Genomic DNA, 27943 nt, shown 5'->3' with positions numbered 1-27943 from the left:
AGAAACCGCGATGGTGATTATTGCCATGTGAGTCCCGACCTTTCGGAGTATTGAGGCGGAAGTTCGATGACCTGCGATGCGGTGTGCGAAGCATCCTCTATATCCGTATGAACAATGTACCGCGTAGACCCGGAAGGAGTCATAACGATCGTGGAACCCTTCCCCGGAGGAGATGGCGGTGCTGACGATACGCTGGTATCATTATAGCTTGTCGAGGCACGGGGTAAATTGGAGGTGTCCTGCGGAGCAAGATGGGTCATCCCGGATATAGTCTGATCAGACCGCAGGAAGGAGCTTGGGTATGGAGTGACCTCCGAGTGTAAAGGAGGCGAATTAGATGGCATAGGAGTGGAGTACGTGACATCATTCCTGCGCCTCCTTCGCATAAAGCATAACAAGAGGATCGCCAGCGCAGCAAGTGCAACTACACCTCCGACTGCAATTCCAGCGATAGCGGCAACCGAGAGGGTTGTTGAAGAGCCAGAACTAGTTTGGCTGGGAGAGGAAGACCCCGATTGTGACGCCTGCGGAATGCTTGCAGTGGATGAAGGGGAGTTGGAGCTCAGGCAAGAAGCATCGTTCGAGCCCCCTACTATTTGAACCAGAGAACAGCCGCCTGTGTTGTTTTCAGCATCCAACATCGAAAATATAATCGAGGTCCCGGCTTGTACATCTGCCGTCCAGGTGTAGGTCGTTGTCGTCACACCAGACGCAAGGATAGATGATTCCCCTCCAGGAATGATCGCCTATATTTGACTTGAGCGCCAGCAGGAGGTATGCACAGCAACGTATTGCCTACCAGAAAAGTAACGGGCAGTATCGCTCCCTGGTATCCGTTGAATTCAAAGGGTCTAGGGAAGAGTGGCATCAGTATTAACATCCACGACAGTCACAGTTCTAAGACTTACCCGCATTGTTGGAAAGGCAACGAAGTATCACTGAAGTAGTAACTCAGGGTCGGAAAAGTAGTGTTGCAGCTGGAGCCGCTGGAGGGCCCCGCCACCGTTATCAAGTCAGTTGTACCCCCAGTTGCGAACCCGGTTGCATCAGACATCGTCACCACGAACTGGGTCCCTTGGGGCAGCAGAAGTTGAGAAATGGTATAAGGTGACGATGTTGCGGTATAGAAACTCGGGGGATCATCAGCCTTTGTAACCGCTATCTTGAGACAGGTTGCCTAGTACATAGATAGGGGGAAAACTCACGGGGAAAATAGCAATCTGAAAAGGGCTCTGTCCGCCTGCGCACCAATATGTATGAGTCCACTAACGACTGTACATACGAAGGACTTACCCGTCCAAGAAACGGTGAATGGAGCACATTCAGAGGCTGTTCCCACTGACACAGAAAATGCCTTTGCCATCCATAGGGACGAGAAAAGGAATAAGATAGGCTTCAGGAAGTGCGTCGAACGCATCTTTGCGAGAAGGGGGCCAGAGAAACAGGGAAAATAGACGCCAGATTGGGAAAACGACGTGATGGACTCATTTCCGCAATGGAGTGCTGTGGTCATAGGGCTGTACTTGGCCAACACCATGTGGCTGGGGGCCTTTTTTAAACCAAGTTAAGCAGATTGCGGCGAGATTGGCTGTGATCGCAAGCGGACATAGTTGGTGGGTGCTCTGATCATTGTGCAACCAAGGACAGCATCAAAGATATACGTAGTAGAAACCAGCGATAAACGTCAGTGATGCTTCACTGGAGTGTTAGAGGCAACCAAGAAGAGAGATTCATACTGAAAAGAGTGAAGTACCTGAAAGCGGCATTGACGGAAATAAAGCGACATATACGGAGGGGCTGTGTATGATATGATGATCTATTATGTAATAGAAAGGAAAGCAGTTCCCAGAAATCCCACGGTGTGAATTGCCCTCAAGGAAAAGTCGCAAAACGCAGGCAAGATGTCTCTCTTTTACTTAGATTACTCCCTTGACATTTTCACTTTTTTTCTTCCTGTTCTTTTTGTTGGTTGCGCTTTTACATAACGCTTTCCACGCTTCCGTACTTATGTGTCTTGGTTTTTGGCGGTTCGACTTGCTTTCTTACGCGTTTTTCTATGCTCAGAAAACTTACATAATATCTGTGTACATCGACCTGCCATCTCCCACATGTCGTGCAGCTACCTACGCGCTGTCTCCCGCACCATACTCATATATGTATGCATAATCCGGTCTTGAAATCTATTTGTAAATCGTCACCTTTAGCATGTGCTTGCAGAGCTTCCCCAAGAGACCTCGAGAAATTCAGTGACAGCATAGTTGATTAAGTAATTACTGATTAGGGCATTACTGGAGGATGGATCAAAACTAGATTCATTGACCAGCGAATGCCCACAAATATCTGCGAGGGGAATGGGAACGTACATAATAGGCAAAAATCCATCAAAAAGAGCAAAAATACAAAGAGTTAGCCAGGGGTGCTGTAGTATCCAAAATGGTTTCTCATATACAAGTAAGACGCGGATCACAACTATGGTGGCGGGTGATATCGCAGGTAGCGGGGAGTTTGATCGAAGGATTTCGGGACACGGGCAAGGTCTGCCCCTGACGATAGCGGCCGTGATACTGATGATTGTCCTGCTGCGGGCCCCGGCCTTTCCGAGTATTGCGGCGGAAGGTCGATGGCTTGTAATGCAGTAGAAGGAGCACGTTCTACATCCGTGTGAACAATATTGTGCGTCATGGGCCCGATAAATGACGGTACCGGCAGTACGCCCGTAGCGTCTGCAGAGGAATCTTGCGGCAGACTTGTCGAGCCACGGTGTGAACCATAGGTCATCCTGGGTATGGTCTGCCCTGATGACGGCACGAACGACTGAAGATGACCACTTTGGTGCTGAAGGGGGTATATGTGTGCAGTCATAGATGTATCCGGGCCCTGATGAAGGTCCTCCCAATGTAAAGGAGGTGCATTATGTGGCGTAGGAACAGAATGCCTTGAATCGTTCCTGTTCCTCCTTCGGACAAGGCACAAGCCGAAGATCACTAGCGCAGCAAGTGCAACCACACCTCCACCCACCACTCCAGCGATAGTGGCACTAGACAGGATTGATGGGGAGCTAGAACCAGTCTGAATAGTAGACGGAGAGGTGGTAGATGGAGCGGTGGTAGATGGAGAAGAAGACCCCGATTGTGATGACTGCGGAATGCTTATAGTGGATGAAGGGGAGCTCGAGCTTAGACAAGAAGCATCGTTCGAGGGCCCCACAGATTGAAGCTCAGCACAACCGCCTGAGTTGCCATTAGTATCCCACATCGCAAACATGATCGAAGTCCCGGCCTGTACATCTACCGTCCACGTGTAACTCGTCGTTGTCACACCGGACTGAATGAGAAAGGACTCCCCCCCGGGAATGATCCCCTGCGTTCGAATTGAGCGCAATCGTGAGGCATGTATGGCAACATATTACTAACCACAATAGTAGCGGGAAGTATCGCTCCCTGGTATCCGTTGAAGATATAGGGCCTAGTGTACGGTAACATATCAGCATCAACGTCCGTGGTCACTAAGACTTACAAGCACTGCTGTAGAGATGACGAGGCTTCAACGAAGGTGAAACCCAAGGATGTGGCGGTGTTGCAGCTGGAACTACTGGTGGATGCCGCCACCTGTATCAGATCAGTTGTACCCCCCGTAGCAAATCCGGTTCCATCAGACATCGTCAAAGCAAATTGTTGCCCTTGTGGCAGTGGCAGTTGAGGAATGGTATAAGATCCTTGGTTTCCGTTGTATGCCGAGGATGGCACGTTGTAAAATGAAGACGAGTAGTTGGCCTTTGTAATGGCAATATCTAGAACGGGTTGGCTAATAGAAGGCAGGATGCGAACTCACGGGGAAAATATAGATCACAAAGGGGCTTTGGCCACCTGAATACACATGAGCCCACTAGAAGAGCTGGGTATATGAACGACTTACCCGTCCAAGAGACGGTCAAAGGAGAGCATGTCGCGGCTGCTCCCACTAACACGGAGAATGCCTTCGTCGTTAATAGAAACGAGGACAGCAATAAGATGAGCCTCAGGAATTGCATTGAACCCATCCCGATCGCGGAGCAGAGGGTCAGAGAAACAGGGAAAATAGACGCCAGATCGGGAAAACCTGGGGATAGATATAGTAGTCCTGTACCTCATGCGGCTGGGGCCTGTGATGACTTAAAGCAGAGTTAAGTAAGGTCTGTAGTGATTTCGTGATCGTCAATCGCAAACAGACATGGTAACTTGTGGGTGGGTGCTCCGATTGGTGAACAACCGTCCCAGAGAGGCATAGTAGCAAGGAGCAATAAACGTGAGTAAGAGTAAGACTTCATCGAAGTGTTAACAAGAGATATTCATACTTTCATACTGAAAAGGGGGAAGTACCTGAAAGCGGCATTGACGCGCGGAAGTCAAGTTGTCAACGTACTGGAGGGGCCGGCGGCTAGACCCAGGGGTAATGCCCAATATGATTGTGCTGATGCGGAAAAACTTTCGTAGCTCTGATTGAGAGAACGGTAGTTCGGTCCGGCTTTCCATAGGATTAACCACAGTGCGTATTGCCACCGCGGAGCAATATCTACTCCTAATGTTTGTTGAGGAAATAGACCGGCATGGCTGATATACAGAGAGATGGCAGATGGAGAGGTGATAGACGGAGAGGTGGCGGATGGAGAGGAGGTCCCCGGTTGTAATGACAGCGGGATGTTTTTGGATGAAGCAGACATCAGGAAAATAACACTTTACTATTTTTGACTTTTTGTGACTAATGTGACTTTTTGGGAAGGAATCTACTATCATTACCCATGTCCTGCAGGCATGGCTGCACTTTTCTTGCTGATTTTAGTCTTGTTCAAACCACCTAGTTCATAGCTTTCAGTAGATACCACATACATTCAAATTGATGGAGGTTCCAAAGAGATATTGTGATTTTTCTCTCAGACAGTGTGCATCACACCAATGGCTCAATATCTCTGAATTTTCAGACATTTTCTAGTCTTCTTGGCTTAGATATGTCATCACTTAGTTGTCTCAATAGATTCTGTTCTCTTTTCATTCTTCAAAATGCTGTATATGGTCAAAAAGAAAAGTACAGATAATAGGTTCCTTCCCAAAAAGTCACAAATAGTCACAATAGTCACAAAAAAGTCAAAAAAAGTCACAAAAAGGTCGAAAATAGTAAAGTGTTAATTTCCTGATTCGGAGGTGGGGCTTGGGCAAGAAGCATCACTCGACTCGGAGCCCCCCACTGTTTGAAGCAGAGAATAGCCGCCTGAGCTGATATCAGCATCCAACATCGAAGCGGCCGTGTAACGGGACGCTGAGGGCGACAAGTCTCATGGTAAGGTAGTTTCAGTTGAAAGGGTCTCGAGCTTGCTCAGAAGGAACTAGGCAAGGTGTCTCTTGATAAAACTGGGGAAGGTATCTACAAGTATAGGTCTTTGTGTACCTATGTACACGAGACTAAGTAGAGAAAAGGGAAAGAAACGTCAAAGAGAACATGAGGTCCGGGTGTCAAGTCGTTGGAGATTCAGACGGTTTGTCATTAGCATCAGCAAACGGATGGAGTCGAGTTGGGGGCTATGATGACTTAAAGCAGGGTCGAGTATGGCCTGTGGCGATTTCGCGATCGTCAATCGCAAACAGTCTGTAAACTGTCAAACCCTTGCGTACGCTTTCAGAGCTCCTTCAAGAGATCTCGCCAATGGCAGCATAGATTAGGGCATTACTAGAGGATGAATCAAAACTTATTAACGGAACGTCCACAAATATCTGCGAAGGGTATGGGAAAGTGCATAGTAGGCTGAAAACTACCCACAAAAGTGAAAACTCAAAGAGCCAGAAATGCTGTGGTATCCGAAATGATAATCTGTATACAAGTGAGACGTGAATCATGACTACTATCGTGGGGAGTGAGGTTGCAGGTAGCGGGGAATTTGATCAAAGGACCTCGGGACATAGGCAAGGTCTGTCCCTGACGATAGAGGTCGCGGTACTGATCGTTGTCCTGCTGCGGGCCCCGGCCTTTCCGAGTATTGTGGAGGGGGGTCGGTGGCCTGCGATAGGGCAGACGGAGTATGTTCTACAACGATATTGTGCCGCGCCGCGGACCCGGCAAATGAAGGTCCCAACGGTATGCCTGTATCATTATGGGCGGCAAAATTCGGATTGATAGTGTCGACAAAGGGGCCTTGCTGCAGGGTTGATGAGGCACGGTGGAAACTGTGGGTCTCCTGTTCGTAAGCGCGGGAAATCCTCCGGATAGTCCGACCTGACGATACGAAGGGTTGGTCGTGGTCACCTTGGTATGGATGCACATCACGTGCCATAGGAACAGGGTAGGTGGAACTGTCCCTGCGCTTCCTATGGACAAGGCACAAGCCGAAGATCACTAGTGCCGCAAGCGCAACCACACCTCCACCCACCACACCAGCGATAGTGGCAGTAGAAAGGGCCGTTGAGGAGCTAGAACCAGCCTGAGTGGTGGACGGAGCGGTAGTTAATGGAAGAGTAAAAGACGGAGGGGTGGTGGACGGAGAGATAGTAGATGGCTGGGTAGCAGACGGAGAGATAGTAGATGGCTGGGTAGCAGACGGAGAGGAAGACCCCGGCTGTGATGACTGCGGGATGTTTGCAGTGGATAACGCGGAGGTGGAGCCCAGACAAGAAGCATCATTCGAGGCCCCCACTGTTTGAAGCGGAGAACAGCCGCCTGAGTTGTCGTTAGCATCCAACATCGAAAATATAATCGAGGTCCCGGCTTGTACATTTGCCGTCCAGGTGTAGTTTACCGTTGTCACATCCGATTGAAGGATGATGGACTCTCCCCCAGGAATGATCGCCTGCATTTGACTTGAGCGTTGGCAGGAGGTACACACAGCAACGTATTACTGACCATAATAGAAACAGGCAGTACCGCTCCCTGATAGTGGTCAAAGAGGTAGGATCTGGGTGGAGTGAGACATTAGCATCAACGCCCACGATGGACATATCACTAAGACGTACCCACATTGCTGGAGAGCTAACGAAGAATCTTCGAATGAGAAGGTCTGGGACGAGGTTGTGTTGCAGCTGGAGCCATCGGTGGGCCCCGCCACTTGTAACAGATCGGATGTACCCCCCGTAATGAACTCGGCTCCATCATACATTGACAACACGAACTGTTGCCCTTGTGGCAGTGGCAATTGAGGGATGGTGTAATTTCCTTGGTTTCCACTGTATGCCGAGGATGGTACAGGGTACCATGTAGAGGAGTAGTTGACCTTTGAAACCGGTGCATGGGACTAATTGCCTAATACGCAGGAGATGGACTCACAGGGAAAATAAAGATCCAGAAAGAACTTTGGCCGCCTGTGCACCAATACACATGAGTGCACTGAGAGCTGGGCATATGAAGAATTCACCTGTCCAAGAGATGGCCAGAGAACCGCATTCGGTGGCTGTTCCCACTGACACGGACGCCTTGGCCATCCATATGGGCAAGGAAAAGAATGAGATGGGCCTAAGGAGGTGCATCGGACGCATCCTTGCGAGCGAAAGGTCAGAGAAACAGGGAAAGTAAACGCCGGGTCGGGAAACCTAATATCTCCGTGATGTCCTGTGGTTATGGGGCTATACTTAGCCATGCGGCTGGGGGCCTAAAAACTAGGTTAAGCGAAGTCTGCAGGTTGCGATGATTTTACGATCGTTACTCGTAAGCGTATATTGATGATGCTGTACCCACCAATGCATAGCGGCGTTCGCAGGCCAAAAGAGATGGTAGAAGGAGCGACAAACGTCAGTCATTGAGCCTTCAGAAACGTTAGTTAGCAAGAGTGAAGAAACTTGGGGATTCATATTCAAAAAGAGTGAACTACCTGAAAGTGGCAACGAAGAGGGTCTGGACCCAGGAGTGTTGACCGTTCAAGTCGCATCGATGGAACGAGTTGAACGTACATTCCCCTTCACACCAGAAGTCGCACCCTGGATAAGTCCGATGATCTCATAAAATCGTATATACGTGCGGTGTTCTGCCACTCAGTGAACACAGGTCACGGTCGACAACTGTAAGTTGTGGGAAAGTAGTGAACTTGACTGAAGTTGACTTGAACGCAACTTTCTCAGGTTTAAATTTCTTTGTACGAGACTAACCAACTGGGTGCGACCGCCACTGACGAGGTCCTTACCTCGGGGCTGCCTGCGGCCGAAGCTCTCAGCCGCCAATGGCTTTGCCCATGCGTCATCAGCGTCATCATGTCGCCTGTCCTTGCTGCTCTGCCCTGCAGCCTTGGTGAGATGGTGGTCACAGGGGTTCGCCTCGACTTTTTCCCGTCATCCCGCTAGGTGGGCCAATTCCTGTAGCTACCCTTTTCTAACTCTCCTGGCCTGTCTCTCAACCCTAGCGCAGTTTTTTGTCACCCAACCCATCTGCCTCTCTGTTCTCTTCGTGTTCGTCTCGCGTTCCTACTTAGCTGTATTTGTCATGATTTCTCTGTTTGATAAGTTGTCCCTCTCTGCAACTCACCCAGGCTGGAGACGCCGCGCGCCGCAGCCTTTCTTCGCTACCTGAATTCCTTTCGTACCTCAAAGCACCCTGGGTCGATTGGTGCCCGATAGCTGCCAATGCGGAAATTTACCGTGGGTCCGTTCTCCCATGCCCTGTGAAACTAGCTCTACATTGTCCCTCGCATCATATACAGATGTACTTGGATACTCCTGTCGAAGTAATGGAATCTATTTGTAAACTATCACATCAGAGCTTCTTCAGGAGATACCGATCGAAAAATCCAACAATGAGAGCATGGATTGGAGTATTACTAGAAGATGAACCAAAACTCGACTCATTATCCGAATGCAAACAAAGTTGTGGTATCCAAAATGATAATCTGTATACAAGTAAGACGTGAATCATGACTACTATCATGGGAGTGAGGTTGCAGGTAGCGGGGAATTTGATCAAAGGACTTCGGGATATAGGCAAGGTCTGTCCCTGACGAGAGGTCGCGGTACTGAGCGTTGTCTTACTGTGGGCCCTGGCCCTTCCGAGTACTGTGGCGGAAGGTCAGTGACCTGTGATACGGTAGGCGGAGCGTGTTCTACGACGAACTGTGCCGCACCGCGGACCCGGCAGATGGCGGACCCAATGGTATGTCTGTATCATTATCGACGGCAAAATCACAATTGGTAGTGTCGGCAAAGGGGTCTTGCTGCAGGGTGGCCGAGGCACGGTGGAAAGTGTAGGTCTCCTGCGCGTAAGGGTGGATAATACTCTGCATAGTCCGACCTGGCGACACGAAGGGCTGGTCGTGGTCACTTTGATATAGAACGTGGTATGCGTAAGCAGCCACAGGTGTATCCGGGCCGTGATGAAGGTTCCCCATTTGTGCAGGATGCACATCAAGTGTCGTAGGAGTAGGGTACGTGGAACTGTCCTTGCGCTTCCTACGGCGAAGGCACAAGCAGTAGATCACCAACACAAAAAGTATAACCACAACTCCACCCACCACTCCAGCGATAGCAGCAGAAGAAAGGGTCGTTGGGGAGCCAGAACCAGTGTGAGTGGTAGACATAGGGTTAGAACCAGTCTGGCTGGTAGATGTAGGGCTAGAACCAGTCCGACTGGTAGATGCAGGGCTAGAACCAGTCTGACTGGTAGATGTAGGGCTAGAACCAGTCCGACCGGTAGACGCGGAGGTGGTTAACGGAAGGGTAAGAGGCGAAGGGAGGACAGAGGCGAAGGAAACACCGTCGAATGTTTCCCCTGAAGCGAGTTCTGCCTCTGAAACGTTGAAGTTGGTAGTGCCGACGAAGTCTAGGCAAGAAGTATCATCCACTGCTTGAAGCAGAGAACAGCCGCCTGAGTTGCTATCAGCATCCAACATCGAAAATATAATCGAAGCCCCGGCTTGTACATCTGCCGTCCAATTGTAGCTCGTCGTTGTCACATTCGAACTAAGGATGATAGACTCTCCCCCAGGAACAATTGCCTACATTTGACTTGAGCACTGGCAGGAGGCATGCACGGCAACATATTACTGACCATAATAGAAACAGGCAGTACCGCTCCCTGATAGTCGTTGAAGATGTAGGGTCTGGGTAGAGTGACACATCAGCATCAACGCCCATGACAGTCGTATCACTAAGACATACCCACATGGCTGGAGAGCTAACGCGAATGAGAAAGTCTGGGATGAGGTTGTGTTGCAGCTAGAGCCATCGGTGGGCCCCTCCACTTGCAATAGATCGGATGTACTCCCCGTAATGAACCCGGCTTCATCATACACTGACAACACGAACTGCTGCCCTTGTGACAATGGCAATTGAGGAATGGTGTAATTTCCTTTGTTTCCGCTGTATGCCGAGGATGGTACGGGGTACCATGTAGAGGAGTAGTTGACCTTTGAAACCGGTGTATAGAACAGGTTGCCTAACACACAGGAGGCGAACTCACGGAGAAAATAAAGATCCAGAGGAAGTTTTGGCCACCTGTGCGCAAACACACATGAGCGCACTGAGAGCTGGGCATATGAAGAATTTACCTGTCCAGGAGACGGCCAGAGGACCGCATTCGGTGGCCGTTCCCACTGACAGGGACGCCTTGGCCATCCCTATAGGCAAGGAGAGGAACAAGATGGACCCAAGGAGGTGCATCGAACGCATCCTTGGGAACAGAAAATCAGAGAAACAGGGAAAATAAACGCCAGATTGAGAAACCTAATGGTGGATATCTCCGTGATATCCTGCGATCATGGGGCTATACTTGGCCAACTTGCCATGCAGATTGGAGCTTAAAGACCAGGTTAAGCAAGGTCTGCAGATTGCGGTGATTTTGCGATAGTTAATCGTAAGCATACATTGATGGTGGAGTTCCTATCAATCACAGCAGTATTCGCAAGCCAGCAGGTGGGAGAAGGAGTGATACACGCCAGTCATTGAACCTTCAGAAACGTTAGCGAGAGTGAGGAAACCTAGGGATTCATATTTAAAGAGTGAACTACCTGAAAGTGGCAACGAGGAGGGACTGAACCCAAGAGTGTTTGACCGTCCAAGTTGTATGGACGGAATGAGTTGAATGTCTATTCCCCTCGTACCAAAAGTCGCACCCGAGATAAATCCCGTAAAAGGGTAGTACATACATAAGGTGTCAAGGGCGCCCCGAAAAAGGACAACGTTAGTAAAAATTGCACCCTGAAGTCACCTTCTAAACTGGGTAATGGAAAGATGTGCACTGGTAAAGAATTCAAAAAGATCATCAAGTACAGCACTTACAAAGCAGAACCAAGCAGAGCATAAAATTATAGGAACATAAATAAAAGAAGAAGTAGAATATGTAGATGTTTTTCCTTCCATGCTTACATTACCGAGTTCATTTTTGATTTGGCACGGTGGTCTGGTATAGGATGCGTCTCACGAGACCAGGGTGATGTTTTGGGTCGTTCTATTGGAATGGTGTAAGCACGGATAAATACGTGAGAAAAAAGACATCACATGTAGTGTGTGGGAAAACCGAAGCTGACCTGGCATATGCGCTAAACAGCGAATCAAAAGTTATCGGTAACGTAAGTATGTTCCGGATATACATGTGGGGGAAGCAAACCCTTCACCATCCCCCATACCCATTGCTATCGCAGTTAGCTGTAATAAAAGTGTGAATAAGGGAGGGCGATAAAGTTAAAAATCCAACTGCTGCCTCTCCTGTTCACCAAGTTCTAAATACCCGCCCTTCTTTGCTGGCGATGGTGATGGCCCCTGGGCCCTGAAGTTTCCGAGTACGATGGCAGAAAGTAGATGACCTGGGATGCGGGAGCTGAAACACACTCTGCATGCGCATGGACATTATTGTGCCGCGTGGACCCGGAAAATGACGGTACCGACGGTATGTTGGCAACGGAGTCTTGCTGCAGGGTTGTTGAGGTACGGGATAAACTGTGGGTGTTCTGCAGAGCGGGGAGGGCCATCCTGGGTGAAGTTTGACCTGGCAGCACGAAGGACGGGGCACGGTCTCTTTCGTATTGAAGGGAGTATCCCTGTGCAGTCGTAGATACATCGAAGCGGTAAAGGTCTCCCGGGTGTAAAGGAGGTGAACTATGTGGCCCAAGATGGGAGTAAGTAGAATCATTTCTGCGCCTCCTTTGGATGAGGCACAGTCCAAGGGTCACCGGTGCAGCAAGTGCAAATACACCTCCGACTGCTACTCCAGCAATAGTTGCAACAAAACTGTTAGTTGAGGAACTAGAACCGGTATGGCTGATAGACGGAGAGATGGTAGACGGAGAGGAAGTCCCCGGTTGTAACAACAGCAGGATGCTTTCCGAGGAAGAAGGGGTGGAGCTTAGGCAAGAAGCATCATTCGAGGCCCCCGCTTGAACATCTGCCGTCCAGTCGTCGCTCATCATTGTCACATCCGATCGAAGCATGATGGACTCCCCCCCAGGAATGATCGCCTGCATTTGACTTGAGCGTTAGCAGGGGGCACGCACAGCAACTTATTACTGACCATGATAGAAACAGGCAGTACCGCTCCTTGGTAGTCGTTGAAGACGTAGAATCTGGGTAGAGTGACGCATTAGTATCAGCGCCCATGACAGTCGTATCGCTAAGACGTACACGCATTGCTGGAGAGCTGACGAGGAATATGCGAATGAGAAAACCTGGGACAAAGTTGTGTTGCAGCTGGAGCCATTGGTGGGCCCTGCCACTTGTAACAGATCAGTTGTACCCCCCATAACGACCCGGTTTCATCATACATCGACAACACAAACTGTTGCCCTTGTGGCGGTGACAATTAAGGAATGGTGTAATTTCCTTGGTTTCCGCTGTATGCCGAGGATGGTACAGGGTACTATACAGTGGAGTGGTCGACCTTTGAAACCGATGTATAAGACAGGTTGCCCAATACGCAGGAGGTGAACTCACGAGGAAAATAAAGATCCAGAAGGGGCTTTGGCCGCCTGTGCGCCAATGCACACGAGCGCACTGAGAGCTGTGAATATGGATTCACCTGTCCAGGAGACGGCCAGAGGACCACATTCGGTGGCCGCTCCCACCGGTACGGATACCATCGCCATCAATAGGAGCGAAGAAACGAAGAAAACGGGCAGCAAGAGGTGCGTCGATCGCATCCTTGCGAGCAGAAGGTCAGAGGAACAGGGAAAATAGACGCCAAATAAAGAAAACCTGGGGATGGATATAGTAGGGCTGTACACTCTTGCCAGTAGCGGCTTGTAACTTATACATACCATGTTAAGGAAGGTCTACAGATTGCGGTGGTTTTGCGATAGTTAATGGTAAACCTACATAGATGGTGGGCCTTCCCATCAGTACACAACCAAGTTCGGTAATGTTCGCAAGCCAAAAGAGACGGCAGCAAGGAACGATAAACGTCAGCCACTAAGCCTTCAGAAATGTTAGCAGGACAAAGAAACCGGGGGATTCACATCGAGAAGAATGAAATACCTGAAAGTCGCAACGCAAGAGGGTCTGGACCCGGTAGTGTTGCCCCTCATGTTGTGTCGATGAAGTCACCTACAAGTTTAAGTAAACAAGGTAATGCGAAGATACGCACCAAAGAAGGCTTCCAAAGATCATCCAGTACAACACCTACGAGGCAGGACCATGCAAACCATCGATACTTGTCCCCAAAAATTTAAAGTCACCTTGAAAACAGGATAATGGAAAGATGCGCACTGATGAAGGATTCAAAACCATCCAGCACGGCACAGCAACATCTACAAAGCAGGACCATGAAAAGCACTGATACATAATTTATAGGTAAAGACGTAAATAAAACAACAGATAGGATATGTAGATGAAAATTTCCCCCGACTTCACATTACCCAGATCATTCCTTAATTTGGCCCGATGAACTGGTATAGGATGCGCCTCACGAGACCAGAGAGATGTTGTGGATCATTCTATTAGAATGTGAGCAAAAAAGCGTGGGATGTAGTATATAGAAGAGTTGAAACTGACCTGGTATATGGACTACACGGCAAATCAAAAGCTGTCAGCAATGCAGATTCCAGGAATACGAGCAGGAAAGAACACTTCACCATAACCATACCCATCGCTACCGCAGTCAGCTGCGATCGAAGTGTTAATAAGGAAGATCATAAGTTGCAAATCCAACCGCAGGCGACTCACCAATGCCTCTCCAGCCGACCCGGTTCTAAACACCCAACCTTTCCCTCGGGCAGTAAGCCATGCGCTCTCCATCGCTTTGGGCAGTACATACATCGCCAACTCGCCCCGCCTCCTACGTTCTTCTATAAAAAGCGATAACGCACCAAGGAATCCCCCTAACGCGTAGGAATATTTAGACACGAAGAAATTGATCATGCTCTTTGGTAGCCTAAGAGTTTTCTGAGAAGAAAGAACTTCGTAGATGTAATGCTTCAAGCAAACCCATGCTAGTAAATGTGTTAGGCGAAACGGAGCTCGGGATATCACAGAAAAAAAGGAAGGGACTCACACTGGAAGGAAGCCACAAACGCTGCTAAAAACGCCGAGCTCCGTATCGTACCCAATCCCGCTTTCCCCAGCATGTGGATGGGTTTCGAGAGAAAGGCCTTCCGCTTAAATAATATCATCGGTAGGAAGTGCAGCGCGCCATATATTGGGAATGCCCATTTGAATACCGCCATCAATCGTGGTATGGGGACTCTTCGACAAGATTCTACCCATGGGTGGATAGCATTACATGGTGGGTATAAGCCAAAATCAGGAGGATCGCCACTAGCCAGTGCCTGGACCGCGAGGAGGGCAGTGCGGTTGGCAGGTATTACGTCCTGCAGAGACGTTAGTCAAACCAGCGAACCCCGAAAACGAAATTTAAAGGTCTACACTGCGTTGGAGGATCTTATCAATATCTTGAACGTCGAAAGAGCCAGTTAAATTCATATCTCGAACCATCTTGATTGCTTGGCGTGAAGCTCCGGAGGCGTTACTAAGCCTTCCCAACTATGAGACGCTGAACGGGGATACGAATAAGTAATTCCTACCAAATCTCGTAAGACCTTGCAAGGGTATCGGGTCGGCAGAACAGCGCGTGTACGATCTGGGTGGAACTAACGCAAAAGTGATCGGAAGACCATTTCTTAAGAGTTATGAGGCCATAACGTACCAGATACAAAACAGCAGTGCTTCTCCATGAGGTATGTGGAACCCATTTTTAGATGTAAATGCATTGTACGAGCCTTGCAGCCCTCTGGGATGAGGGCGTGGAACCAATTCCTAAAATGCATGCATATCCGCGGCCAAACTCACCTTACAAACAACTGTTGAGCAATCGCTATCCGTCGGGAGCGTTTTTCGAACATAACAGCAAGACTTCCGGCAACAGCACCAGCCAACGCTGCATGCCAACGATACGTTCGCTTGCGGACCCAAACCTCCTGCGCATGGGCAGACAATGAGAATCTTACCCGCTTTTGTGAAGTCATGACTTGGTCAGGGGTGGTGGGTTCGCTTTCATCCTCGGACTCTTCGAACGGAGAAGGTGGCGGTTCAGCTGGCTGGGGTAGAAGGATGGGGAAAGCATTTAGGGTGAATTTATAAAGTGCCACGAAAGAACCTGAGAACTTGGTCAAAAATCTCTCGGTGAGCAATAGTGCAGAGTTTCGACTTGCCCAACATCGCAGCAAACCTAAATGAATCTTTGCCAAAGATGGCGTGGCGAATAAGAGCGTACCGCATCTTCCTGTGTGTCCGGTGCATGAATGTCCACTACATACTAAGTTCACAAACTTACTTGGGAACTTGTCCGAGTCGAAGGGTGGCTAGTATTATGTTGAGGCCTGCACGCAACATAAATGCAATAGTGCCAGCTCCTGCAAAGACGCTATGTCGCAGTCCGAGACTATATGACGAATTGAGATATGACATACGCATTCCACCCCTGCCAGCATGCTCTAAACACTCCCAAAGGTCCTCCAACTCGACGACGGGTTCGCCTCTATCCCGCCATATGATCTTACGAGCATCTCGGAGTCGTTCCTGGTGATTTGCTAAAGCAACGAGGTTTTCGAATGATTCGATCGCATGCCGCGGGGCAAACTGAATGTATGAAGGTACTCGCGACAATGGAGGCGGTTTCGGCTGCGGTGGAGGGTCTGGTCCTTCGCCATGAGCGTCAACTTGCGCGGGCATGGCAATGGTGTGGGGATTGGGGAAGAGAGGTGTTCGGCCGTGACATGCCCTGAAGCCTAAATTTGTGTCTCAAATTACTTGTGTGTGACCCGGATCACTTTTCGAAATCAAGTGAATCATTCGTCTTCGATGGCACGTCCCGAAACACAAAGGTAGGCTAACTCAGGTACACAGGGGTGTACACAAGCCCGGGTCTTTCATGACTATGGTGGCCGTTTTCGCAGGAGGATAATCGATAACTTGCTCTCCGCAGACCTCCACTGCCGGCAAACGCCCACTACATAGCCTCCACCGTTGAGCCGGAATCAGTAGGGTTCTATCGTCAAGTTACCGTCAGGTCATCAAGGTGCAACCACGGTACAGCTTCGAAAAGTCACCGGTCATCCCTGACTAGCTGACCTGCCAGAGCAGTCAAAGGCGAGACTCGGAGCTCCAACCGGTCTCAAGCTCACGCCAATCTCTTCTACGCTTTCCGATGGAGCTTACGAGCAACCTGGGAGGAGGGGACCCAAAGGCGTTGTGTTGACCATACCACCAAAGATGCTTCCTGGGCATACATCCGATCAGTGTGTCTGATTCAAACCTTAGCGATTGTAGCATGAGGGACCGGACCAGTCAACTGATTGGTTGATTGGCTGGGTGAGTTTCCTTACAGACACTTTCTCCACCATTCACTCTCTGATTATCTTTATAATCTGGGCATTCCCTGCCGGGGCAAAGACGATCGATACGCGCCCTTCAAGATACTACGTGTATCTCTCATTGTGGGACGCCCGCCATGGCAGAGTCTTTTTTGTCGTCACACAAGGGACTTGCGTGGCCGACTGCAGCAAGCTATCGCAGCTGCACATGAAGCACCACCTCAGACTTCTTTCTGACGAATTTCTGGGTCTGTCACCGGTTCAGGCTGGTTGTTGATGAGCTGATGAGTAGCAGTCAGTTGGAATAACTTTATCAACTGTTTGTAAATGACTCGAGGAGGGCAGATACTAGTATTCACAGCTAGACGCAGTATGAATACCAGCCTCGCAGATGTTTTATGTCAACGACTCGTGATGAACGCCGTTGACATGACTTCACTATATAACTGGCAGGGCTATACAAAGCATTGATACATAATTTGTAGGCAAAAGCATAAACAAAACAACAGGTAGTGTGCAGATGAATTCTTTCCCCAACTTTCCATTACCAAGATCATTTTTTAATTTGGCCCGATGAGCCTCGTTCTATTAGAATAGTGTGGCATGCATAAACACGTGAGCAAAAAGACGTCGGCAGTAGTATATAGGAAAACTGAAGCTGACCTAGTATATGCATTAAACGCCCAATCAAAAATTGTCAGCATAGCATGTTCTGGAAATACGGCTGGCAAAAGAAAACACTTCACCATCACTATACCGGTTGCTGCTGGAGTCGGATGTGATCCAAGTGTTAATAGGCAAGGTTATGAAGTTAGAAATTCAATGTCGAGCGACTCACCAATGCATCTCCAGTCAACCCAGTTCTAGACACATCACGTGACCCTCTTAACTGAAGCTGAAGTCGAAAACTTGGACTTCGCATTTGCAGGGTGAATGGCACCTTAAGTTGGTCCGATAAACTGGTATAGGATGCGTCTCACAAGACTAGAGATATGTTGTGGGTCGTTCTATTAGAATTGGGTTGCATACATAAACTTATGAGCAAAATGATGAAGGAAAGTTGCAGCTGACCTGGTATGTGCACTAAATGGAAAATCAAAGAATTGTCAGCAAGGCATGTTCACAAGTACAAGTGAGCAAATCACCATCACCATGCCCATCGCTACTGCAGTCAGCTGTGATTGTAGAGTTATTGAGGAGGGTTATAGGTTACAAATCCAACTACAAGCGACTCACCCATGCCTCTCCAGCAGACCCAATTCTAAACACCCACTCATTCTCTCTGGCAGTAAGCCATATGCTCTCCATTGCCTTAGGCAGCACATACATTGCCAACTTGCCCCACCTCTTGCATTCCCCTACAGAAGTGACAATGCATGAAGGAATCCTCCTAGCATGTAGGAATATTTAGACATGAAGAAATTGATCATGCTCTTTGGTAGCCTAAAAGTTTTCTGGGAAGAAAGAACTTTGTAGATGTAAATGCTTCAAACAGAAGGATGGATGACAACTTAATTTGATGTCCTAAGCTGCACTGAGCTCAGGGAGGGCTTGGAGCAAAGTATATTGATAATAGACAAGGATAAGTGAAGTAGATGATAGTTAGACCCTTAATAAAGTCTCAACTATTGAAGCTGCTGAATGAATTACTGAGTGATGATAAAATGCAAGCAAGAGGGGCTCTCTGATGTCTTTTTTTTTTTTTGCTATTTAAGTACAGTGATTTATATACAGTACAGGGGTGTTGCCCTTGGAAAACAAGGTGCAAACACTTGGTAAGTGATTGGTAACTGATGAGTAAGGAATGTAAGTGATGGGTAATCATCTTGGAAAGCATTGGTAAGCATTGGTAAGGATTAGCAAGCCAAAAGGTGAAGAATCAGTAAGCAAAGTCAAAAGATTGGTAAGTATTGGCAATAGGTGAGTCAAAGACAGTCAGAACATCAAAGTATGAGTCAAGTAATGTCAGGAACTGGGAAAGTGCACTGGAATCACATTAGGGGGAGGCTGTGCATGTCACATCTCAAAGAGATTGCTTCTAGGCCAAGGTGGGATGACAGAGAGGCAGCACTGATCTGATGCCAATATAGTACATCCAAAAGTGGACAGGGTGAGTCAGATGTCAACAGGGGTCAAGCTTTGGGGGTCTGTGGGGTGACAGGAGCATAGGGGATCACAACTTTCCCCCCCAAACCATCCTCTTAGGGAAGCAAATAAAAACTTCATGAATGAGGCTCTGTTGGAAGAGAGGATGAATGGGGAGTGTCTTCTGCTGTATCTTGCAACAAGGAGGCAAGATGTGCATCATACTTGTCATGGATGCAATCAGGGAGAGTGGAGAACAGTAGATTATACTGTAGCTGTTGCAATCTTGGAAGAATGATGGACAAGACCAGTATGAAGACATTGCAGGGAGCAGGGAGGAAGGATCCATATGCTTCTTGGACTGGAGAGACTGAAATGACCACATAAGACCTTTCCAAGCGAATGACAGACCTGAGGCAACCAAAGAATGTCCTCCTAGAGGTCATACTGACAAAAAGAACATGCTGTCCAAGCTGGATGGGCTGAGAGGGCACAGACATGGGTGGGATGTACCAGGATGCTTCAGGACAGAAGCTGGTAGGAACTCCTGGTAGATATATGTAGCCATGGTCTCTAGCAAAGGGGACAAGCAAAATGATTGATGTAGAGGCAGCCATATCAGAAGAATTTAGCGAAATGAGCATCTTTTGGAGGGAGTGCTGTAGAAACATGTGGAGTGTGCAAATCCTTTCCAATTTTGGAAGGTAAGATCGCATGGCTGAGCACTACAAGCAAGTGTGGGAATGGTCTTGGTATCTGCAGAAATGGCAGAGATATGTCAAAAACCAGAATGCTGTACATGGGCACTTAAGAAATTTAGCCAGCACTTAACTTGCTCCCTTTCTTTTTCTCTGGCACTGATGACTTGTTCTTGTGTGAGGGATGACTGCCAACATTCCTGGCTGTCCTTCTTCACATGAGGGCTATGGTCTTCATCTCCATTCATCAGCTGTATCCATGTCCACCTCACAAAACACCTTTGGTGTGTGACACTGGCAAGGTTGACTCCATGAAATTGGTGAAGAATGCCAACAGAGAGATTTGGATAGGAGGAATCACAGGCCTTAGCCAGGACCAACTACAAAAAATGGTTCACAGATTTGTGACTGCTCACTACCATGAGTGGCCAGAGTATTTAGTGTCCTCAATCTCTGATGAGTGCTATCAGGATTAGCATGCAGAAATCCCTTGTCAGCAGTGCTGTTCAAGAATTTTGGTCATCATCAAGCAGACATGATAGCAGCCCACCATCTTCCTGAAGGATTTACCTTCAACCATGACCCAAGTCACATGTGGACAACAACAGCTACCCAGCTGCTGTCCTTTTGGCACAAGTGACAGGAATGCCATCCAAATGATGTGTTTGGATTTCAGAAATGGATCAATCGATCTGGCAAGCTGCAGCCACTGGTGGATAGAACTTTGGCACCCCTCCAGGTTGTGAGGCAGTGGAAATACCAAAAGACACCTGCCCCCAAATGCAAAAAGAATCCTGGAAGGAAACATGTCAAGGGCAAGGGTAAAGTGCAGGAAGAGGGAGTAGTGGATGATAGTGCAGATGATAGCATGGACAACAGTGCAGATGACAGCTTGGACAATCAAAGTGAGGCTGAGGTGAGCAATGTTGGAACAGATGGTCCCTCCACTAAAAAGGTGTGCCATGTGTGATTTTCATGCATGACAGATCAGCACTAATGCAATTCTGGTCATCAGGTATCTGGTGGGAGGCAAAACTGTGCCAAGACACCATTCCCTTCTCATTCCTGCTCAAATCCCCCACCAGCTGATGGTTCCCATAGTAAGCAGCTCTCTGCACCTCCAGCCCATGCAAAGACCCTGGTGCATCATCCACAAAATAAAGCACTAACTGACTATAATGGGCAGGAAAGCAACAGCCATGATTCTGATGATGAAGCTGATGAAGACACTTATTTGCCCACCCTATCCAATTCAAAGAAAACAGCAACATCCCTGAATAGTGAGATTCCCACTGTAACTTGTATTTGCAGCAAACCCTGATCTGCACTCAGGGAACAAGTACACAACTGAACTACAGGACCACTCAGAATATGCAGATGAAGATGGATTGGAGAGCATTCCTTTCACTGACCACCCAACTGAGGAGGGGTCAATGAGCAGAAAAAAAGGTGGAAAGCTGAAATCTGCCCTGAAGCACACACACCATGCAAGTTCAGTCATGTTGAATCAGCTGTTATGGCTAACAAGTTTGCACTGTATATTAAGCAGGCTCTGTCAGAATCGAGTGAGCCAGACATGAATCAACATCAACCTGGGGCCAAATACTCATCCAAGTCCAACCACAATGGATCTGTGACCACTAATGCAGCATCTACAAATGTGAAACAGGGTGTCCCTGGGAGCACCTGGAAGTCACCCTGTGTCAGAAGGCCCCTGCAAGGCCAGATGCAGATGTTCCATCTCCTGATGCAAAGAGATTGCACAAGCAAACAGGCAGCAATCGGAAGCAGAAGTAGTTGTCAAATCCCTCAAACAGTCAGAGTGGAAACCTTTTTTGGAACTTGTGTATGGTCTATAGAGGGCTTAGCCTAGTGTGACACATTAGAATACAAGTGTATGGCATGTACAGTAGCTCATGACACCATGGTGGTTGTGAGAGGCATCTTTGATATCAGAGAGAGGGATAGTTAAGTGGGACAGTTGAGCAGGACAATTGAGCAGAGAGCTGAGCAGGACAGGTCTACATATTAGCCATGTGGAAGCAACTGGTAGCTATCTATGTAGGGAGATATTGCTGCTCATCTCCCATGTATTGCTGTTACCCAAAATTTGGCTCCATCCACCATTGTCCAACCTTGCTTCCCATGGTGTGAATGATATTCTCACCATTGTTCCTATAAGTTTAAATCTTGATTGATCATTGACCTATCAGTGAACCCATCATCATCAAATATGTCTACCAAACAATCCTGCCAAGTTCATTTCCATCATCAAGGTGTGGTTGTCTTCATTGTTGGATCCAGCAACCTAAGCCATCCACAGCTAATGTAAGACCAATTGAGCCAAGGCAATCTAGCTCCTGTGTGCAGCAGTCCAAAAATCTGGAGGAGACACTAGTACAATTGTGTGAGTTGCAAGAGCCAACCCCTCCACCAATTGTCTCAAGTGGAAGGGTGGATGTGGCAGGGTCAATCATGGATATTGCAGCTGGTGAGTGAACATGATCTCTCTCCAAGCTAAACAACAAATGTTCTTTCACTATAGATTCATGCAAAAGCTTGCTGGATCAGTTCCTGCAGGAAAGGGAGCCAACTGCTCTGGCAGAGGGTGGAATCATGGCTGGTGAGTTGGCATGATTGCCCTTCAAGCTAATGAACAAACTAATTTTCTAGTAATAGATCCACACAACAACGTGATGAATCAGTTCCTGAATGAATGGGAACCAACTGCTCCCCCAGTGGACGGTATGAACATGGATCTACTCAAGCAATTGCTGAATGTGTGGGAACCATCAGCACTGCCAGTCACACATGAGAAATTAAACAGGATGGATGGGTCTTCAACACCTGCACAAGACATTACTATGCAGGTCGATTTTCTGGCAGACTTGCAGAATGTGTGGACTGATCTCCTTGACCTGATTCTCCAACTAACCTGCTTGCTCGATTGCAGGATATGAGGGAACCAATGCCTCCCCCACTTGTTTCAAATGTACCCATCAAATCTTTTGACTTGGCAGCAGATGAGGACAATGGTGCAAACCATTTGACTTTTGGCATGTCCAAACGATCAGAGATGAGGGATCATTTTGAGGAAATATGCAATGGTGAGCATTTATTTGGTTCTATTCATGTGATTGGTGATATCCATTGATTATGTAGGTGAACTTCCATCTGCACAGCAATCTCTTCAAATGGAACAATGGGGATTGGCACCTGTTCCACATTGCAATCAAGGTATGGGCATGGGCTTAATCTGATACACCTTTGACATTGATAATTTTAGTCCTGTGCACCTTACACACTGTGGTATCTTGCTATTGCAGAAACACCACTCCCAGTGACACACTGTTCAATCCCACCCTTGATAGGCACCTTGTGTGGGCTGTGAATGCCATTGTGAGAGAATTGGTCACAGCTGCAAGGGACCAGTATGGTGCAGCCTCTCAGGGCCTTTGACTTGTCAATATGCTTGATTTGATGGAAGTCATTTGTTATCTGCATTCCACCTTTGAAAATTGTCCTGAGCCATTCATCACCAGCCAATCACACCCATCTTGCCAGTCTGTGGTAGAGATGGGTATCCTCTACTTGGCATGCCAGATTGAGGTGGCCTCTGTACATCTGAAGCAGACTGCCAATATCACAGGATGGCACATGCATTGGTTTGCAATCCTAGCAATGGACTTGGTAGGTTTTACATCAATTTTTCACAATGTGGGACTGATACATAATTCCTTCAAAATCAGCTTAATAGCTTGATTCTGGTGATGGTGTTGCATGCCAGTTATACTCCTCCCCTCCCAGTGTGCTACCATGCATACCTCAGACACCAAGATGATGAGGTTAGCTTCCACAATCAAATGCAGCTAATTCCCCTTAGCACATTTTGCATAATCAACAATATCAGTGCCATCATCCTGCATTGGACCCCACATGCAGCTGATCCCAATTCTGGCTTTGCATTCCCTTGGTGGCTATATTGTTCTGAGGAATATGCAGCAGATTCCCAAAGATTGCAAGCCAAGGGATTGTTTTCTGCAGCCTGGGATTTTTTTAAGGTATGCCACTTACTCTCATCACTGCAAATAGTTGATGATGGCCCAGGGCTTATGGCCATTGCCTGAGGTGCCAATTGCAGACCATCTCAATGGCCATATCAAGGAGCAGGTAAACCACTGCATTGAAAATATTCAGAAATATGCCAATGTTGTCAATGGTCAGGGTCAACAAATTGACCATTTCTATGCTAGGTGGTGGGCATTGCATGGGTTGTTGGGCATGCCACTTCAATAGTTTACATGTTTTTGACTGTGGAGTTGGTTGAATATACATTGCTGTGAATGTCAATCAATTATGAGATACTGCCCATTCACATGATGTCTGAACCCCCACCCATCTGTGTGATGTCTGACAATCTGCCCATCTGCATGATGGCCTGAGTAGGTTTATTTTTTTTGCAGTTTATGATGCACACCCTTTAGCTCTGAGTACCTGCCCAATCTATGATGTCAAAGCACCTGCCCATTTGCAAAATCTTGGCAACACCACCCATCCAAAGTTCAAGAGCCAGCATATCCTAATAAAATATGAGATCTGCATCACCTACTAAATCTTACATTAATTTTTGCAGCTTCAAATCAACAGTTCTCCAGTTGCAACTGGTCTAGGTAGTAGGTCATCCATCCATGGTGATTGACACATGGGAATGTGCACCAACTGATGTACATTGGCACACATGTAGTATGCCAGGCATGCTCTGTCACCATCTACAGCTCCAACCCCATGCTCCAATGCTGAACCTGAAAATGCAATGATTGTCCCTGGGTTGTAGCACAGCTGCAGATTCAATGTTGGAATGACAATGTCCAAGGGCAGGGAGTCACCCATGGTTACCAGCATGTCATACCATGGATCCTGTCCATTGATATCCCTGTGGTAACAAGTTGCCTGATTTGCCATCATGGACATGCTGCTATACATGGAGCTCCATATCAGCAGTATGGAGCTCATATCTGAATCTGCCTGCTGTTCTGCCTGTTCACCAAGGTGGATCAACACCTCCCTGCCATCTTCATACATTCATGGATGGATGACATGCAGGATCACAGATAACAGGGCGTTGGTGTTGGACATTTGGTTGACCCAATCCCTTGTAGAAGTGTTTTCCATCCTGGATTTGAGCAGCTGTGAGGCTTCCAGGAAGCCATTTTGGGGCTTCAAGACAGATGAGTGCTTTATTCACAAGGAAAGAAATGATCACCCACCCCATGACCCTGTTGAAACCATGCAGGTGACAGGTTGATGGCACCTTTCAACTCAGCATTATCATGGAAATATGACTTGTCCGTCTGCCATGCCTGTGGGGAAGCCTTTATGCTCTCCCACAGTGGTTCCCTCAGAAGATGAAGGCAGTTCCATACATTGGCCTGCCATTGCATTAAGTCAGTAGAATATGAGATTCTGCATTCCCTTACCCTTCTTTTTGGGCTGAGAGTGTCCAGCAAATACCAAACATGGATGGTGTTTGAGTCAGTCACCAGAATGGATGGCTCAGTCACTTCTGCATATCTCTCAGCAGCTTCTGCATTGCAGGTTTTTCCACCCTGATTTTTCCCAACATTGACTGCAGAAAGATGAAAACTTCCATCGCACCATTATGATGGACTTACTTGGGCAATGATAGGCCTGTGAGATTACTGGTGATATGTGATCTGCTTCACATAACACTGGAAACAGAATCAATATATCTGGAAGGGTGTGAGGTCCACTGAATACCTCCTCTTGAAATCTGGCTTTCATGTATGACACAATGCAGTCTGTTAGTTCCATTTGCCATCTGTGGGGGGTTTCAGACATGTCTTGTGTAGTATTCATGCTTGGGGTGGATGAGGTCGGAGTTGTATAGTGGGCAAGCCACTTGCAGCTTGTTGGAAAATTACAGTATGTCAGGATGCTTGCCTCAATATTTTGCTGTGATCTGATCAATATGTTGTGATGCTACACATGCTATTGGTGTTGGGCCTGTCTTATGTTGCAACAGGGGTGGATCTTACTAGATGGACCCATCCTTGTTTTATGGTGATATAAAAGATATTACTGAAGGGCCCATCCATACATTATGACCATATAAATAATACTGCTGAAGGGCCCATCCATATGTTGTGACTGCATAAATGATACTGCTGAAGGGCCCTTCCATATGTTGTGATGCTATGAATGATATTACTGATGGGCCCATCTTTATGTTGCAACAGGGATGCATCTTACTAGACAGGCCTGTCTATGTGTTGTGACACTGTAAATGATATTACTGATGGGCCTGTCCATGTGTTGTGACCCTGTAAATGATATATATTGAAGGGCCTGTCTTTATGTTGCAACAGGTACATCTTACTATGGATGGGCCTGCCCATGTGTTGTGATGGTATAAATGGTATTACAGAAGGGCATGTCCATATGTTGTGATGCTATAAATGACATTACTGACAGGCCTGTCTTTATGTTGTGGCAGGGATGCATCTTACTAGATGGGCCAGTCTATGTGTTGTGACACTGTCAATGATATTACTGACAGGCCTGTCCTTATGTTGTGACAGGCGTACATCTTGCTATGGATGGGCCCATCTATATGTTGTGACAGGGGTATATTATCCCAAAGATGGGCCCTTCCATATGTTGCCAACTCTGTAATCTATCATAGAGGGGCCCCTCTTTATGTTGTGACCCTATAAAGCATATGATGGGCAGGCTTGTCCATATGTTGTGACCTTCTTCATGATACAATAGGTGGGCCTGTCCTGATATTGTGACTGGGGTGCACCCTACCATGGATGGGCCCATCCATGTCTTACAGTAGCTCAGCATACTTACTTGGTCATGGGCCTGTCTATATGTTGCAGCATCCTTACCCTCCACAGGCCCTCCCATATGTTGTGGAATTGCACTTACAGGCCCATACATATGTTGCTCTCACTATAGGCCCTCAGGCCTGTCCATGTGTCATGGCTAATCTATTTACCACAGCCATTGGTGCCCATGGGGTACCTGAAATGTGGTGCCATCCATCCATGGGCATGATCAAAGCTGGACTCTCATCCACCAAGTGGTTATCACTCAAAGACTCAAGTATCTACATGCTGCAAGTGTGCCTTTGAAGTGCATACTCAGCCTCTACCAGTTGAATATGACATGCTCCATGGTGACCCTACATCTGGATGGCTCAAATACACCATTTGTGCTGCAGTGCCACTGTAACTTCATGCATTTGCCTGTCATTTATTTGCTTGATACTTCCAAAATAATGTAATACTCATCAGCAGAACACAAAAATGTGTTAGTAACTCATAGCTGCCCATAGTATTTGCACAATTCCATATTAGTCCAAAGCAATGTCAAGCATCCTAGCAACTCATAGTGCCAGAGTAGACTACACCCGACTTGCCCAAAGTAGTGGCCAGCATCCAAGCAACTCATAGCACCTGAGTAAGTCACACCAGTGATACCAGCAATCCAAAGACCAATAGCTACCTAGCATACAAGGGAACAGACACACCTAGCTAATACAGCAACCTAGATTCCCACTGTAGTAGAGAACTTGGTAGATCTAACTTTGTTCCTATGCATGAAGGCAACAACACACAGACATAACGTACAGCATTTTTTGATAAGTACAGGAAAGTAATGGATAGTACTAGTCTAGATGAATGGTGAGTATTCAACTACCAGCATGCTCAATAACTGTGCCTATCAAGATCTGGCATAAGTAAAATAGTGGCCCAAAAGAAAAGAGTGAGCATAGCATACCATTGGACTTGAGAGATGGCTGCAGCTCACCAGCCAGAACACTAACATTGAAAATAGGCTCCCCCAGTCTGTGTTTTTTCATTGCTACACATAATGAGCCAACCTCCATATCTTTTTCATGGACTCTCACCTTGCCACTGCCTGCCTTGTACTTGTACAACTTGGCCATCGATTCGTATTCATGGGTGATGCATGTGGCCAGAGCTTGTTCTGCACAAAAGACTTTGCATTGTGCACGTGCTACATCAAGAAGGAGAAGTGCCTTGTGATTCAGCTGACTCTTTGATTCATGCTGCAGATTGAAAACCTATCAATGAGCAGTTATTAGGAAGGAAAAAAAGAACTTACTGTGTGAGTGGATGACTCCAATATTCCATACATCTCAGCTAAGACACCAGTTGTCTCTGCTTTGACCTCAGCACTGCTAGAGGGACCGTTGCAGGAAGAGAACCCACCATCATGAGGCTTATGGGGCAGTCCTTTGCCACCTGGGTGATGCTCAACCATGGGCATGGTCAATCCAGCATGAAGGTGTGTGTGATTGAGGTTATAAATGGACATGAGTGACTATGTTCGTGAATGGGATGTGATTGGGTAGTATATAAGAAATACACTC

The 27943-nt window shown here is 47.5% G+C and overlaps 9 protein-coding genes across 9 annotated transcripts; 2 read left to right on the top strand and 7 right to left on the bottom strand.

Annotated features, from left to right (window-relative positions):
- Positions 1-17: 17 nt before the first annotated feature.
- On the bottom strand, positions 18-1417 carry F5J12DRAFT_895097 (uncharacterized protein; the record flags this gene model as incomplete). The annotated part of the gene is made up of 5 exons (XM_051747804.1): positions 18-746; positions 800-851; positions 909-1147; positions 1206-1240; positions 1294-1417. 5 exons carry the CDS (start codon positions 1415-1417, stop codon positions 18-20), a joined length of 1179 nt encoding a protein of 392 aa, XP_051597734.1.
- Positions 1418-2302: 885 nt separating this feature from the next.
- On the bottom strand, positions 2303-4211 carry F5J12DRAFT_270215 (uncharacterized protein). The gene is made up of 5 exons (XM_051738676.1): positions 3916-4211; positions 3832-3866; positions 3517-3773; positions 3414-3465; positions 2303-3360 (listed from the first exon to the last, which is right to left on the bottom strand). Exons 1-5 carry the CDS (start codon positions 4037-4039, stop codon positions 2470-2472), a joined length of 1359 nt encoding a protein of 452 aa, XP_051597733.1. The 5' UTR covers positions 4040-4211; the 3' UTR covers positions 2303-2469.
- A 1448-nt stretch (positions 4212-5659) lies between these two features.
- Positions 5660-7442, bottom strand: F5J12DRAFT_952001 (uncharacterized protein; the record flags this gene model as incomplete). Its single annotated transcript, XM_051749818.1, has 5 exons — positions 5660-6814; positions 6868-6919; positions 6978-7255; positions 7288-7322; positions 7376-7442. The coding sequence occupies 5 exons, from the start codon at positions 7440-7442 to the stop codon at positions 5873-5875; spliced, it is 1374 nt and encodes a 457-aa protein (XP_051597732.1). The 3' UTR covers positions 5660-5872.
- A 1261-nt stretch (positions 7443-8703) lies between these two features.
- On the bottom strand, positions 8704-10672 carry F5J12DRAFT_951999 (uncharacterized protein; the record flags this gene model as incomplete). The annotated part of the gene is made up of 6 exons (XM_051749817.1): positions 10490-10672; positions 10402-10436; positions 10101-10348; positions 9991-10042; positions 9058-9937; positions 8704-8999 (listed from the first exon to the last, which is right to left on the bottom strand). The coding sequence occupies exons 1-6, from the start codon at positions 10608-10610 to the stop codon at positions 8704-8706; spliced, it is 1632 nt and encodes a 543-aa protein (XP_051597731.1). The 5' UTR covers positions 10611-10672.
- Positions 10673-11382: 710 nt separating this feature from the next.
- On the bottom strand, positions 11383-12884 carry F5J12DRAFT_847161 (uncharacterized protein). Its single transcript, XM_051746370.1, has 4 exons — positions 12867-12884; positions 12558-12813; positions 12448-12499; positions 11383-12394 (listed from the first exon to the last, which is right to left on the bottom strand). Exons 2-4 carry the CDS (start codon positions 12674-12676, stop codon positions 11660-11662), a joined length of 906 nt encoding a protein of 301 aa, XP_051597730.1. The 5' UTR covers positions 12677-12813; positions 12867-12884; the 3' UTR covers positions 11383-11659.
- A 697-nt stretch (positions 12885-13581) lies between these two features.
- On the bottom strand, positions 13582-16171 carry F5J12DRAFT_847146 (uncharacterized protein). The gene is made up of 12 exons (XM_051746369.1): positions 15836-16171; positions 15700-15778; positions 15578-15648; positions 15216-15522; positions 15073-15156; positions 14951-15016; positions 14793-14901; positions 14422-14737; positions 14094-14359; positions 14003-14032; positions 13923-13934; positions 13582-13864 (listed from the first exon to the last, which is right to left on the bottom strand). The coding sequence occupies exons 1-12, from the start codon at positions 16095-16097 to the stop codon at positions 13799-13801; spliced, it is 1668 nt and encodes a 555-aa protein (XP_051597729.1). The 5' UTR covers positions 16098-16171; the 3' UTR covers positions 13582-13798.
- Positions 16172-19977: 3806 nt separating this feature from the next.
- Positions 19978-21318, top strand: F5J12DRAFT_784613 (uncharacterized protein; the record flags this gene model as incomplete). The annotated part of the gene is made up of 7 exons (XM_051743078.1): positions 19978-20013; positions 20198-20476; positions 20508-20621; positions 20708-20801; positions 20833-20950; positions 21019-21086; positions 21191-21318. 7 exons carry the CDS (start codon positions 19978-19980, stop codon positions 21316-21318), a joined length of 837 nt encoding a protein of 278 aa, XP_051597728.1.
- Positions 21319-21754: 436 nt separating this feature from the next.
- Positions 21755-23817, top strand: F5J12DRAFT_784612 (uncharacterized protein; the record flags this gene model as incomplete). The annotated part of the gene is made up of 12 exons (XM_051743077.1): positions 21755-21849; positions 21879-22012; positions 22067-22144; positions 22195-22418; positions 22475-22628; positions 22684-22758; positions 22808-22920; positions 23086-23211; positions 23271-23366; positions 23391-23582; positions 23614-23691; positions 23719-23817. 12 exons carry the CDS (start codon positions 21755-21757, stop codon positions 23815-23817), a joined length of 1464 nt encoding a protein of 487 aa, XP_051597727.1.
- Positions 23818-26855: 3038 nt separating this feature from the next.
- F5J12DRAFT_928661 (uncharacterized protein) lies at positions 26856-27840 on the bottom strand (the record flags this gene model as incomplete). The annotated part of the gene is made up of 3 exons (XM_051749458.1): positions 26856-27051; positions 27458-27634; positions 27676-27840. The coding sequence occupies 3 exons, from the start codon at positions 27838-27840 to the stop codon at positions 26866-26868; spliced, it is 528 nt and encodes a 175-aa protein (XP_051597726.1). The 3' UTR covers positions 26856-26865.
- Positions 27841-27943: the final 103 nt, after the last annotated feature.

This window comes from Pisolithus orientalis (genome assembly GCF_024613125.1).
Source record: "Pisolithus orientalis strain OTSU chromosome Unknown F5J12scaffold_27, whole genome shotgun sequence".
Taxonomy (NCBI): domain Eukaryota; kingdom Fungi; phylum Basidiomycota; class Agaricomycetes; order Boletales; family Pisolithaceae; genus Pisolithus; species Pisolithus orientalis.
This window is presented reverse-complemented; position numbering and strand designations above follow the sequence as displayed.